Source organism: Saccoglossus kowalevskii, chromosome 13, assembly GCF_978046115.1.
Source record: "Saccoglossus kowalevskii chromosome 13, keSacKowa6.1, whole genome shotgun sequence".
NCBI classification, from domain to species: domain Eukaryota; kingdom Metazoa; phylum Hemichordata; class Enteropneusta; family Harrimaniidae; genus Saccoglossus; species Saccoglossus kowalevskii.
Window position 1 is genome coordinate 12233888 of NC_140653.1, and position 15724 is coordinate 12249611.

The 15724-nt window shown below is 37.1% G+C and overlaps 3 protein-coding genes across 3 annotated transcripts in view; all 3 read right to left on the bottom strand.

Moving 5' to 3' along the window:
• The window catches only part of LOC100373175 (peptidyl-alpha-hydroxyglycine alpha-amidating lyase 1-like), a 35357-nt gene extending 30705 nt beyond the window's left edge, over positions 1-4652 (bottom strand). The window contains exon 1 of the mRNA XM_078010497.2: positions 4527-4652. Coding sequence (XP_077866623.2) covers positions 4527-4640 — 114 coding nt within the window. The 5' untranslated portion in view covers positions 4641-4652. The remainder of the gene's footprint in view (positions 1-4526) is intronic.
• A 1757-nt stretch (positions 4653-6409) lies between these two features.
• LOC102803304 (uncharacterized) lies at positions 6410-15724 on the bottom strand. The gene is made up of 5 exons (XM_085506726.1): positions 15652-15724; positions 15201-15485; positions 13235-13429; positions 8034-8206; positions 6410-7599 (listed from the first exon to the last, which is right to left on the bottom strand). The coding sequence occupies exons 2-3, from the start codon at positions 15468-15470 to the stop codon at positions 13247-13249; spliced, it is 453 nt and encodes a 150-aa protein (XP_085362852.1). The 5' UTR covers positions 15471-15485; positions 15652-15724; the 3' UTR covers positions 6410-7599; positions 8034-8206; positions 13235-13246.
• On the bottom strand, positions 7332-8722 carry LOC146735007 (type I iodothyronine deiodinase-like). The gene is made up of 3 exons (XM_085507312.1): positions 8630-8722; positions 8034-8206; positions 7332-7599 (listed from the first exon to the last, which is right to left on the bottom strand). Exons 1-3 carry the CDS (start codon positions 8720-8722, stop codon positions 7332-7334), a joined length of 534 nt encoding a protein of 177 aa, XP_085363438.1.

Here is a 15724-nt window from a genome sequence, read left to right on the forward strand (position 1 = left end):
TGTTGGTGGGTGAATAATTGGCATTGTGTAGATACTGCATTCATTATAGTATATATTGGTGGGTGAATAATTGGCATTGATTCGATACTGCATTCATTATATAATATGTTGGTGGGTGAATAATTGGCATTGAGTAGATACTGCATTCATTATATTATATGTTGGTGGGTGAATAATTTATATTGAGTTGATACTGCATTCATTATATTATATGTTGGTGGGTGAATAAATGGCATTGAGTAGATACTGTGTTCATTATATTATATGTTGGTGGGTGAATAATTGGCATTGAGTAGATACTGCATACTTTATATTATATGTTGGTGGGTGAATGATTGGCATCGAATAGATACTGCATTCATTATATTTTATGTTAGGGGTGATAAATTGGCATTGAGTTGATTCGGCATTCGTTATATGTTATGTTGGTGGGAGAATAATTGGCATTGAGTAGATACTGCTTACTTTATATTTTGTGATAGGGGTGAATAATTGGCATTGATTTGATAGTGCATTCATTGTATTTAATGTTGGTCGGTGAATAATTGGCATTGAGTAGATACTGCATTCATTATATTTTATGTTAGGGGATGATATATTAGCATTGAGTTGGTAGTGCATACATTATATTTATGTTGGTAGTGAATAATTGGCATTGAGTAGATACTGCATTCATTATATTTTATGTTGGTGGGTGATAAATTGGCATTGAGTTGATAGTGCATACATTATATTTATGGTGATGGGTGAATAATTGGTATTGAGTACATACTGCATTCATTATATTATATAATGGTGGGCGAATAATTGGCATTGAGTAGATACTGCATTCATTATAATATATGTTGGTGGGTGAATAATTGGCATTGAGTAGATACTGTGCTCATTATATTATATGTTGGTGGGTGAATAATTGGCATTGAGTAGATACTGCATACTGTATATGTTATGTTGGTGGGTGAATGATTGGCATCGAATAGATACTGCATTCATTGTATTTTATGTTAGGGTGTGATAAATTGGCATTGAGTTGATACGGCATTCGTTATATATTATGTTGGTGGGTGAATATTTGGCATTGAGTAGATACTGCATTCATTATATTTTATGTTGGTTGGTGAATAATTTGCATCGAATATATACTGCATTCATTACATTTTATGTTAGGGGTGATAAATTGGCATTGAGTTGATAATGCATACATTATATGTTATGTTGGTGGGTGAATAATTAGCATTGAGTAGATACTGCATTCATTTTGTTTCATGTTGGTGGGTGAATAATTGGCAATGAGTAAATACTGCATTCCTTATATTTTATGTTAGGGGTGATAAATTGGCATTGAGTTGATAGTGCATACATTATATCTTATGTTGGTGGGTGAATAATTGCATTGAGTAGATAGTGCGTTCATTATATTTCATGTTGATGGGTGAATAATTTGCTTTAAGTAGATACTGTATTCATTATATTCTATGTTAGGAGGTGATAAATTGGCATTGAGTAGATACTGCATTCATTATATTATATATTGGTGGGTGAATAATTGGCATTGAGTAGATACTGCATTCATTATATTATATGTTGGTGGGTGAATAATTGGCATTGAGTAGATACTGCATTCATTATATTATATGTTGGTGGGTGAATAATTGGCATTGAGTAGATACTGCATTCATTATAATATATGTTGGTGGGTGAATAATTGGCATTGAGTAGATACTGCATTCATTATATTATATGTTGGTGGGTGAATAATTGGCATTGAGTAGATACTGCATTCATTATATTATATGTTGGCGGGTGAATAATTGGCATTGAGTAGATACTGCATTCATTATATTATATGTTTGTGGGTGAATAATTGGCATTGAGTAGATACTGCATTCATTATATTATATATTGGTGGGTGAATAATTGGCATTGAGTCGATACTGCATTCATTATATTATATGTTGGTGTGTGAATAATTGGCATTGAGTAGATACTACATTCATTATATTATATGTTGGTGGGTGAATAATTTATATTGAGTTGATACTGCATTCATTATATTATATGTTGGTGGGTGAATAATTGGCATTGAGTAGATACTGTGTTCATTATATTATATGTTGGTGGGTGAATAATTGGCATTGAGTAGATACTGCATACTTTATATTTTATGTTGGTGGGTGAATGATTGGCATCGAATAGATACTGCATTCATTATATTTTATTTTAGGGGGTGATAAATTGGCATTGAGTTGATACGGCATTCGTTATATGTTATGTTGGTGGGTGAATAATTGGCATTGAGTAGATACTGCATACTTTATATTTTATGATAGGGGTGAATAATTGGCATTGATTTGATAGTGCATTCATTATATTTAATGTTGTTCGGTGAATAATTGGCATTGAGTAGATACTGCATTCATTATATTTTATGTTGGTGGGTGATAAATTGGCATTGAGTTGATAGTGCATACATTATATTTATGGTGATGGGTGAATAATTGGTATTGAGTACATACTGCATTCATTATATTATATATTGGTGGGCGAATAATTGGCATTGAGTAGATACTGCATTCATTATATTATATGTTGGTGGGTGAATAATTGGCATTGAGTAGATACTGCATTCATTATATTATATGTTGGTGGGTGAATAATTGCCATTGAGTAGATACTGCATTCATTATATTATATGTTGGTGGGTGAATAATTGCCATTGAGTAGATACTGCATTCATTGTATTATATGTTGGATGGTGAATAATTGGCTTTGAGTTGATACTGCGTTCATTATATTTCATGTTTTTGGGTGAATAACTTGCATCGAATAGATACTGCATTCATTGTATTTTATGTTAGGGAGTGATAAATTGGCATTGAGTTGATACTGCATAAATTATATGTTATTTTAGTGGGTGAATAATTGGCATTGAGTAGATATTGCATTAATTATGTAATATGTTGGTGGGTGAATAATTGGCATTGAGTCGATACTGCATTCATTATATTATATGTTGGTGGGTAAATAATTGACATTGAGTAGATACTGCATTCATTATATTTTATGTTGGTCGCTGAATAATTGGCATCGAATAGATACTTCATTCATTACATTTATGTTAATGGGTGATAAATTGGCATTGAGTTGATAATGCACACATTATATGTTATGTTGGTGGGTGAATAATTGGCATTGAGTAGATACTGCATTCATTATATTTCATGTTGGAGGGTGAATAATTTGCATCAAATAGACACTGCATTCATTATATTCTATGTTAGGAGGTGATAAATTGGCATTGAGTTGATAGTGCATAAATTATATGTTATGTTAGTGGGTGAATAATTGGCATTGAGTTGATACTGCATTCATTATATTATATGTTGTTGGGTGAATAATTGGCATTGAGTTGATACTGCATACATTATATGTTATGTTGGTGGGTGAATAATTGGCATTGAGTAGATACTGCATTCATTATATTATATGTTGGTGGGTGAATAATTGGCATTGTGTTGATACTGCATTCATTATATTATACGTTGGTGGGTGAATAATTGGCATTGAGTAGATACTGCATTCATTATATTATATGTTGGATAGTGAATAATTGGCTTTGAGTTGATACAGCGTTCATTATATTTCATGTTGTTGGGTGAATAACTTGCATCGAATAGATACTGCATTCATTGTATTTCATGTTAGAGAGTGATAAATTGGCATTGAGTTGATACTGCATAAATTATATGTTATGTTAGTGGGTGAATAATTGGCATTGAGTTGATACTGCATTCATTATATTATATGTTGTTGGGTGAATAATTGGCATTGAGTTGATACTGCATACATTATATGTTATGTTGGTGGGTGAATAATTGGCATTGAGTAGATACTGCATTCATTATATTATATGTTGGTGGGTGAATAATTGGCATTGAGTTGATACTGCATACATTATATGTTATGTTGGTGGGTGAATAATTGGCATTGAGTAGATACTGCATTCATTATATTTATGTTGGTTGCTGAATAATTGGCATTGAGTAGATACTGCATTCATTATATTTATGTTGATGGGTGAGTAATTGGTATTGAGTAGATACTGTATTCATTATATTTTATGTTGGTTGGTGAATAATTGGCATTGAGTATATACTGCATTCTTTGTATTTTATGTTAGGGAGTGATAAATTGGCATTGAGTTGATACTGCATTCATTATATTATATGTTGTTGGTTGAATAATTGGCATTGAGTAGATAATGCATACATTATATTCTGTTATTGTTTGACTAATTGCCATTGATCATATCCACATTTATTATAATCTAATAATATAATAATAATATATCTAATCTGCTAAATGATATCAATTTTACTCCTATTCATAACGATAACGAAAGAAGTACGACGCATAAGTCGACACATCGCCTCATGCATCTTGCTCGTCATCACATTATGCGAACGAATACAGTATAATCGTATATGACGGCAAAATATGTAACTGCTACTAGGAATAATGTTTACCTGATAGCTATCGGGGATCCACCATACATAACCGTAAGCTATTGCGTCGACATGTATAAGTGCAAGAATCGTCACGAAAAACACGATGACTGCTCTACACACTGTGTTCGCCATGGCTATCTGCAATTCAGAGATTATGTGAACACAGATTATAATATAAACTCACATTTCAAAATATCAGTATGTATTTTTATCTCAGTATTTACAAATAACTGGTACGACGATACAATTGTGGATTTACTGGTTAACCAAAGTGATATTACTATATTTACCAGAATCACTTTTTCTACTGTGATTAAATTGAAATCATCAGTATCGTCCAAAAGTGATTATATATGCAACTGTCAAAAAGCGTTCATTTTTATTACTGTTATATTCCATTTCAGAATGTTTGAATGTTTAAACACAGGTCCATGTTTACAGACAGATCCGACATGATTTGTTCACGCACCTTAACAGCACGTAGAAAGTCACTGTATTAACTATATTTATTCTGTAAAGCATATTCAGCAAGAACAATGCCGGTGTGACCTCGAACAAAAAACACATTAATATATTACATACATGCTGGTGGATTTTGATGGCTTAAAAAAATTGTTTTTTTTCTGTCCATCTGAAGTCTGTATTAAACAAATTTACATATGCAACATTAATGTTATTGTGTCTGTACATACTGATTTCGTTCATTACCCTTTATTCATTTAATTTAGTGAAGAGTGGAATTATCAGACGTTCAGTATGGTGGCAACTGTCTTATCACTACTACGCGAGATTTCATATAATTGTCATTGTCAACTTAGCATTTTTGGTTTAGTACCGTGTTATATTTATCATCCAATTAATGTCACTGTTAAGGAAGACCAAATCTCAGCAGCATGTCCGTACGTTAGTGGGGAATATGAGTTACCGTATTGCTCTACCAACATGTCGTACATATATCCACAAACTTAAATCTGTTTTCACACGGTAACATACCCCATTTGCTCTTATTAGCGCAGGCACTCGCATAATTTGACATATTTATGGTCAATATAAAGATCAATCATCTGACATACAATAAAAGCAATTTGTAGGTATGTGTCCTTCTATTCCAGATTGGCTTTTAATATAGTCAATCCGGTATATTATTATTTCATCTTCACATACATTACAGTACATTGCATACTATATGCATACTCTATGCGAAGTGATATAAGAATGATTTGTGCAATTCAATTCAATTCAATTGTCTTACCGTATTCGTTATATTAAATATGCATGTGCGCACCTAAGTGTCGCAACAGAAAATAAGCATTACAAGATGTGTGTAAGTGCATCTCCAGTAATCGCGTTTTAATTGTATGTTTCATCATTCAACTTTAACTTAGTTTGAGCATAGAAACACTTATATGTGATTGGTGTCCTTAAAACCCATGGGGAAAACGCTTTACGATCTTTTTATTTGGATTAGCGTGCAAATTGAGCTGTTGTCTAGTTATCGCTAATGCTGCCTGTGTTTCATAATAACGGTCATAGTAAGGGTATTTAGGGGCATATTAAATGTAGCGGAATTGATTAGGATATAATTATTGATGACAATGCCAACCATCAGTAACAATGATGGCAGACAAAGTGTCCTTATTTTGAGATTACGGGTAAAAGCAATACAATATTTGCCTGCTTTCTGCCAACGTTGATAGATTATGGCCATTATTTATAAGACATTTAATTTCTACTTAGTACATACATGTCTATAAACATGTCACCACTGCAACCACGATGTGGATGAAGTTTATAAATCATCGCCCGGTACAATATATGAACGTATTTTACAAACACGGTCAAAATTAGACAGATATCTATTTTCTCTTTTGTCACTTAGTAGTTTTCTCCACATTGTCTACTTAAATAACAAACATTTAATTTTTACATTCAGTGAATTTCTCGAATGCCTTTATCTTTGTCTACTGAGAATCAAAATCTCTTTTCTGCCCCACAAACTTCTCCATTCCTCTCATTCTTTCCCTTTTACATCGAATCATTATTCAACATATACAAGAAATTTCAAACGATATCCAAACGATATCCAAATTACAGTATGTGTATCACATACAAATAAAATTGAAAAAAGATGAAAAGTTAAAATATAAATCACCAACTATTTTATTGTGCGCTACAAACACCATTATATTCTCATCGCCGTTTCCAGATATACTCATGACTTAGTAAAATATTTTGTATTTTATAAGACGTAATGTTATAATTAGGTTCCAAGGGTAAATGCACACTGTAAATCATATGAAAACAGGCTTGACGCACATTGATAGAAAACAAATATCAAAACATAGTATTTAGCAGAGTTTGTAATATCTTCAGTCATATCAGTTACTATGATAGTATTGACCATATAACGTCATTGAAACTCAATAACCAAAACTATTTGCATTAAAACATTCCTTACAGTAGTTATAATATATCAGTATGTATGATAATAGTGATCTCTCTCACAGTAACAATGCCCGTTCAAAGTATTTACCATATTATTCCAAATGTCACTATTAAATATTGATATATATGCAACGTTTACCTGGTAGCAATACTTATAATATTGAGATGTGTACATACATTGAAACAGGATTCCTTACCAAACCAAAACAGGCGGTAAAAAAGGAATTATTCACTGATAAGACATGAACGTCTTCTAGCATTGAAATTGGTAATTGTGGTTACTCGTACGTGGCCACTTGCCCCATATCGATGTGAGTATACATATCAACATTGGTCGTATTTGCCTTCTTGACTTAAGTTTATTATTTGGTTCATTATCTAAGCGTCATTCTTTTTTTGATAGCTTTTCTTTTCAAAAAATTCTCTCAACTCTACAGCCATATCAATTTCTGTCATAATTTGCTGCACAATCGGTCTACCTAGGTATGCTATGCTGTTGTTTTCAACGACATACGCTCTATCGGGAGCAGCGGCGAATGTAGACGTGAATACATTGTCGATTGTGTCCAATACCAGTGGAATTTGAGTCTGGCTTCTAATATCTGCAGTGAATGTGTGATATTCTACATCAAGGTCAATAAGCATACTGTAATAATAATAATAAATAGAGTACAGTGAATACAACAATTCATTTCTGTTTGTTTAACATTTCTTAAAGGATGGTGGATTGTTTGTTGGCTGCAATTCTACCAATTTATGGAATTTAGCTTAATTATTTGCCAACAATCTTATAGCACTATTTCTGTTGCACACTTCATCAAAAATGTTCACAATAAGTTAATGGAAAAAAAAACTTTCTAAGGTATTTGAGAACTTTCATTTACCGAACGTTTATTACTAGCCTTGGGGAAATCCTGTCTATGTAGCTCATAATCCATAGTTATATAAATATAACAATCAAATGATAAGTCATTGGCAAAAAATACTGTTTCACAGTATTCACTGTTTACAAATAAGCTTTAGTTCAACTAGATATTGTCCCCTTCTAAACATACCATCAGTATAGACAGATCCACTTACGTTGCAGCTTTGATCCTGTCTTCCAAGGTTTCATGTTGACATAGAACACTGTAATCGGGTCCTCTTTCTGCGCCTCCTTTAGGATGAGCCTCAAGTATGTAAACCATTACAAAGTCCACACTGTCTTTGTAGTCTTGGAATAGACTATACAAAAGACCACTGTGTACAATGGCCTGAAAATAAAAGTTACATTATTATTATTACATGTTTAGTCTGAATCCAGCCAGCTAACTTACTGTATAGCAATATTTCTGTATAGGAATATATGGATCAAGATCAGACAGTCGTGTTCAGAACACGAGCACAATGATATGGAATATTATTATATCTGAACGAAGCACCACAATTGACAAATTCTGTATGTTGGTGCAATATAAAGTGGATTGTTACAATAAATTACGCCACCTAAATAATTGTCATATTATATAGATGCAACTAAAATTTGTTAGAACTGGCGGCAAAGCCGCCTATTAGTTCTTCTAACTATGGAATATAGGATGATACTTACGTACTGTTATGATAACTAAAAGTTATCTAACAACTGGTTATTGACTTGTCAGTAACCCCAACTTAAAATCTTTTAGATGGGGGATTACCTCCAGAGAGAGGGTCCCCCATCCCTGGACTAGCGTGTGTACGCTCGCGCAATCACTTCCTTTATAAATCCGACCATCGTTGATATTGGTCATTTCTTTTGGGGAGGCGGGTGTGGACGTAAGTATCATCCTATATTCCATAGTTAGAAGAACTAATAGGCGGCTACTCCGCCAGTTCTAACAAACTATGTCATATAGGATGATACTAACGTACTGTTATGATAACTAAAAGTTATCTAACAACTGGTTAGTGTCCCGAGCTAAATTAGGCAAAAGAAATGAAACGAAATCTATCACCCGTAACATGAAATCGTGAACACTTTCAATGCCAAAACGAACATCCTAGCAGCTCCATATGACTGCTAAGAGTATTTAAACAGCAAGTAATACAATACTGGCCTAATAACGTATAGGCTGGAAGCTAGTATATAAACTAACTCAGAACAATTAATCACTTAACTAAATTGTTACTATGGATCATCAATTAAACGTTGTCCAGCCACAAACCTACCCAGTCTAAATAATCCTTCAGACTGGTAGGAGAGGTCTTTCAGGTAGTGATTAACGAATGTATTGGGACTTTTCCAATATACTGACTCCAATACATTGGCCAAAGTAGCCCTGTGCGAGAATGCCACGGAGTTGCCTAGCCCCCTCAGTTGATGGATTCCGACTGTCTGAATACCCCTATCTGAGTCAGTTTTATCTTCGTTGTAGGCTCTGTATATTGTGTCCTTAAACCAATGAGATAAGGTGTTAGGAGTGGCTGCCGTGCTAGTTTTGCGCGTATAATGACACACGAACATAGCCCTTTGATAAAAACGTAAAGACTCTGTCATGCGCTCGTAGTGCAAAATGGCTATTACCGGACACAAAGCCATCTCCAGTGTATTATTGAGTTCAACCTGTCTCACGTAGAAAGGTATGATAATATCAGTAGCCTCCTGATGCAATGGTTGATTCTTGGCCCTGAATTCCGGCACCGTTCTCAGTCTGATTTAGCCTGTCATTAAAGGAGGAGGCTGCAAGCTCACTTACCCTCCTTCCCGAGGTTAAAGCCAATAGAAATAGTGTCTTTCTAGACCACACCTCCAATGATGCTTTACTCATTGCTTCATAAAGGGCATGTCTCAAAGAATCCAGCACCTTGGATAAAGACCAGTCTGGCTGGGTTCTTGGGCTCCGTGGACCCTGCTCCCTAGTTAAGCCCTTCATGAAAGCTTTAATTTCGGGCAATTCAGAAATGCTTAACCCCAAACTAATATCAATACTGAATTCAGAGACGTCCTGACATTTTTTATTGTATCTGCTTTCAAACAAATATGAAAAGTAGTTTATCAGGTCTGGAATAGTGGGATAGAGTGCATGCAAGTTTCTTTCACAACACCAAGCTCTATATGCCCTCCAGTGACTCCAGTGATTCTCTGACTTGTCTACACATACGTTCTGACACCTCGTCTGAAAATCCGCGCAGTCTGTACAATTGCTTGATAGCCTCCATGCATGTAACTGGTACAAGGTGGGGCTTCCCAGGAAGCAATTGGACTGATGATGTAAGCCCGGTTGTGATAGCAACTGGGGGTCGTGAGACAGCTCCCTGGGGTAATCCACTAGCATTGTCAAATGAAGTGGAAACCAAACCTGGGAGGGCCAGTTGGGAGCAATCAAGGTTAACTTGACATTCGTGGTTGATCGCAATCTCCGTAACACTGCATGAATTAGGGGAAATGGTGGAAACGCGTAAGCGTCCATGTTCTCCCAGTTCATTGTCAGTGCGTCGCAACAGAGTGCCGACTCGTGTGGTCTCAGTGACACGAATATCAGCTTCTTTTTGTTTTGGTATGTCGCAAAAAGGTCGACAGATGGGTCCGGCCAAATCATGAACAGTAGATTGGCAATTCTCTGAGGTATTTGCCATTCGGTGTCTTTGAAACGCCGTTGCCTTGACAACGCATCCGCTACACTGTTCTGAATGCCCGGAAGGTGTAAGGCTATCAATATAATTTCCTTTTCCACACACCACATCAGTATTTCCACTGCTGACGCATTCAGTGATGACGACCTCCTTGTTGAGGTAAGTCACTGTGGCCACTGTTGCATCTGATCATGACCGACTTGCCTCTCACCTTGGGGAGAAAATGCAGGAGTGCTAACTTGACGGCAGTTATTTCTTGCCAATTTATATGCTGACTGGCCTGGTGCGATGACCATAGGCCCTGCACAGTCATATCCATCAGATGAGCACCCCACCCTGTTCCTGATGCATCTGTTATTATCGTCATCATCGGTTTCATCACCTCGAACGGAACACCTATCATTAGGTTTTCTTCCAATCCCCACCACGGTAGGGCCGTTCGACACGCAGGGGACATCTTCACTCGGTGGCCGAGTGGTGGCGCTGTTGCGTGAATTCCGCGATATTTTCGCATTGTGTCCAGCAACAGTCTCTGAATAGGTCTGGATCGCAGTGCTGCCTTCGGTACCAGCCCCCTCATTGATGCCATCTTCCCAATCAGTCCCTGACTGACGTATGCGAACCCCTCAGAACTAATGCTATCATCTTTACCATAGCTTTGCACCGTCTGGGAGAAGGCTTGTACATGGCTTTTGTCGTGTCTATTTCCATGCCCAGAAATATAATTTTCTGAGTTGGTGTCAATTCGGACTTCTCCCAGTTGATCAAAAACCTTAAGCTCTGTAATGTTTGACTTGTCAACTGAGTATTCTGCTTCACATCTACCCTTAGATATGCTTTTACTAGCCAATTGTCTAGGTAGGGGCTCAGATCCACTGTCCTCTGGTGTAATACTGACACTAATGTTTGATGTTTTGGAATTCAAATCGACGACAGTCCCTGACATCTTCCCGTCAAACAGAGTGTCTAAAATCCGCCCTGCTTAGCTCGGCTTTAGTAGTGGATAAATTGATACTAGCAAAGTTCGTTTCTTTTCAAACACCCCGGCATTTCCAAAGGGAAAAAGTTGAACGCATCTCTAAATTTGCTTGCAACAAATCCTCGTCAGCTACATCCCTAGCTACCGTGAGCTTTCTAATATTGTTCACAATCAGGGCATGGGCTTCCGCACTTATGTCGTCGCCGCTGATCAGTACCTTGACCGACATATCCAACGATAATGTGAACCAATCCCGATAAGAGAGCGCCAGCGTGGAACAGTGAATAGTGTCATCTATACGCATTAGTGCCCTACAGTGTGGATCAAATGGTACAAAATGACAGTTCTGTTGCCCTGAATGAACCTATCGATTCCGCAGTACGAAATCCCTGGTATCATTGTCCCATAAAGGTGGATCGATACTGAGTGGCCATATAACCTGAGACGGAGGGACGTTGACGGAATGCGTTTCTCATCGTCTGTAAGATCGGCGACTGCGTAACGTGTATGACCCCAATATCTCATTGGGTACTGCAAATCATATTGTGAGTTACAGCCTGTGTCCGAATTACCTGTGGACTGCTGATTACCCCACGAGCCACCTTCAACTACTTGCTGTGCGATAGAAGCCGACTGAAGTACCCTTGCAGACCATGGGAAAACTTTAGTCTCCTTGAATGGCTTATTGCTCTGATTCCACACATTCATGATAGCAAAACTCGGCATAGGAGACTCAGGAATATTAAATAACGACTTGACCACGATAGCACCGTCCTTGATTTTTTCGTCTCTATGAACGGATCGTTGTGGTTGGATCGCTGTTCGACTGACGCCTGCAAGGTGTAATCGTCTCCAACATCCGTATCCTTATCACCAATAAACCCCCTGTTTCCGAGGCTGCTTCTCCCAATCCGTGGACGCACGAAGGCTCAAATACCACTCGTCCGTTGACCAGTTCTCACAAACACGACAAGTATTCTCCCTAGAACAGGCTCTGCCCCATAAACTACACAGTGTATGTTTGTCAAACGTCAGAAAAGTGAAACCACATTGACATTTTGCCACAAGTTCCGCCATTTGTTGAGGGTCATCTGCCATCACGTGTGAGCGGGGAAAATGGTTAGAGAACTGAATGATAACAGTGATTTAATAGTCGACTCATTGCCATATGCCTTTGTATGAACAATTTCTTGCATTTACAATATGAATTCCTTATAAGCATTCGTCATCAAATATCACATCGCAAGAAATATAGTTCAAAACGGCAACTGGCTGTGTAGTCTCTTTCTCAGAACCCGTTTTTATTGACGGGCGACTGGTAATCAACACAAAATCGACGTTGCATTCGTGATCAAACATTGCAAGAAATATAGTTCAAAATGGCAACTGGCTGTGTAATCTCTCTCAGAACCCGTTTTTATTGACGGGCGACTGGTAATCAACGCAAGATCGACGTTGCAAAGAGCTATCCTGTAACACAGTGCCGTCACAGTAGTGCTTCGACGTTGGAGGGCGCTATATATAAGAAACGTGTATTACGTGACACTTTATCTGCGCGATCTAATGTATATGTAGACATATCTTCTAAAATGTTTAATTCTCCTGGGCATGATAAACTTATTTTTTTATTTAAATGAATTTCGATCAAATATTTGGTTTGAAATATCAGTTCAACATTTCATCTATTAATAATTATGTATAACGTTCTTACCCGTAGTGGGGGTCAAGACAACGATGATGCGATTATTGCCAGAGGTTTGTCTTTTCGTGTGTTCAACTGCAGCAGAGGCACGTGTTTCTTTGTTCGTATCTCAATCACATCAACATTTGGGACTTCGCCTCCAATTGATAGTATTCCAGTTCCAGCTTCGAATCGCCCGTAGGCTTCTTCAAGAAGTGCAAGAACCTGATGAGAAAGCGGTTGTGTGCAATGATACCTTGATTATTTTAACCTTGACTGCAGTATTTGGCAGTTTCAGGTGTACATGATATGTTGTTCAACTATGTTAGTAACGTTGCAGGCTTTTTAGAAGTTCGTTTATGACACGCAGCATCAGCGACTATTTACAAAGCGGCTGAACCGGCTGAGTCGGTGTTATATTAAATGGCTACTTGGTAGATAATTTTAACAACCAACCAATAGAAGTGTGCATGGAATCATGGGAAGACATGGTGTGCATTGTCGTGTGATAAGATTGACAGATCATACTTGTTTACCAGTCTGAAAGGACAATTCGAATCTACCAGGTGTGCCTGTGATTTACATAACAAAGGATGTTTACGACTCTGGAAGGACAATTGAAATCTACCAGGTGTGCTTATGATTTATATAACAAAGGATGTTTACGATCTACTGTGTGGCCTTTGTGAGACAGCTGCTGGCTATTGGCTCATGTGGAAACCCAGGTGGTACCCTGAATCTGGGTCATTTACACCTATAAATTGGCCAGACTAAGATAAGTTGGGGTCTATCCTTTCAACTGAGTACCATGTGTGTTGTTGCTGCAATATTGTGAGACCATTGATACAGGTTTCAATCATCATTTTGTGAGACTTGTATGAACTGCTCTGCGATCTCCTGCTTTCACCGGTGCCCTCCAGAGTAACAGTGTTCCTCTGCAAGATTCCTGTATTTCTTCGTCGTTGTTGCAGAAGCCATTGACTGTCCATCTCTACATCCTCAAACTGTGAGTTATCACCAATGCACACTTCCCTAGGCAATCCCCTATTTTAGTGAATTTATTCATTGTAATTTTCTGTGCTTTGTTTCTTGTAATTATTTTGAGAGGTATAAAAGCCATGAGCTTTAACTTGATATTTTGGTGTATGTGTATTTCATTTACAGTACTGTTGCCTTGTCTAGCCCATTCTTGCAGTGAAAGAACTCTCTGTCCAGTGTGAGTTATGTGGGTGCCCCTCTCAATAGAAATAAGCAGGCCTTACAGTGTGACACTGTCTCCAGGTCAATCGAATTAACCCTCGGTCAGTATTACAGTCCCTCTTCGGTGCACTATATACACAAACAAAGTCTAAAATCAAGTTAACAATAAAGTCACATATGTAACAGCACTTACAGCAATCCCTGAAATACTATTAGTACTGTGCATCTTGACAGACACGACGTTGATTCATTTTGACAATAGAACACTGAACAAAGATCAGAAATCAATTCTGATATTCAATGCCAGGAACAATAAAAGCACAAATGACGTAATGCACATCTGTTTTGTGCATCTACAGACATGAAGTCTAGACTGTGAATGAGAAAGCAGAGTACATATCTAGAGCTAAATGGCCTGCTTGCAACACGGAGTAACTCTCCATGGTGTCACCACAATGGATGGATATACATTCTCTACACAGGGGACGGGCTGGGCGTGTGGCTTGTAAGAGCTATATAGTGACAGCGAGACCAATGAATACACAGAACAATAGTTTAACAATAGATCTTTGGGGAATGTCAGAATGAATTTCAAAATCTCGTCTGTTTGCATATCAAGTGTATTTATACAGTATGATAGGCTATGGTTCCAGGCATTGCAAAAATCGTATATCGCTGTCACTTACGTAAATTTAAGAGGCCATGTCTAACTAGGGGAGTCAGTAGAAAGCATTTTGTCCAGCACCGGGGTTATAAATGATTACATGGTATATGTAGTTAACTAAGAGTGACTCACCTCCTTGTCGTTTTCATATTTGCGAAGTAAATGAACCGTACTAAACTCCAGTGCTACATACGGATCCAACGCAATATTCATCTCCTTCAGTATGTTGAACATCATGTTCAAACGAAGTGATTTTATCCTTGACAGCTCACTCTTCAAGTCTTTTCGTTTCAAGTTCACTTCGCTCCGGTACTTCTTTTTGAACTCGTCACTGTTGGTCGCTTTTATTATTTGTCTCAAAAGGTTCAACGCGGTGTTTCGATCATCCAACGCGTCAGCCATGATTGTGGCACTTACCTGAAATACAAGAATAGTAGTGTTGCCTTCATGGGTTTACTAAACTATTTGTTTTAAATTTAGAACTTAGAATTTAGAAATTCTAAGTACTATATTACCAGAGATCGTGGGTTAGACCTACAATGGCGTGAAAAAATCGTATTTATTATTCGAGTTACGAACTTACCCTGTCTGTCGAATTTCAACAACTAGCTTTGTACTACCAGACATACCTTGTGATATATGGGACATACGAATTG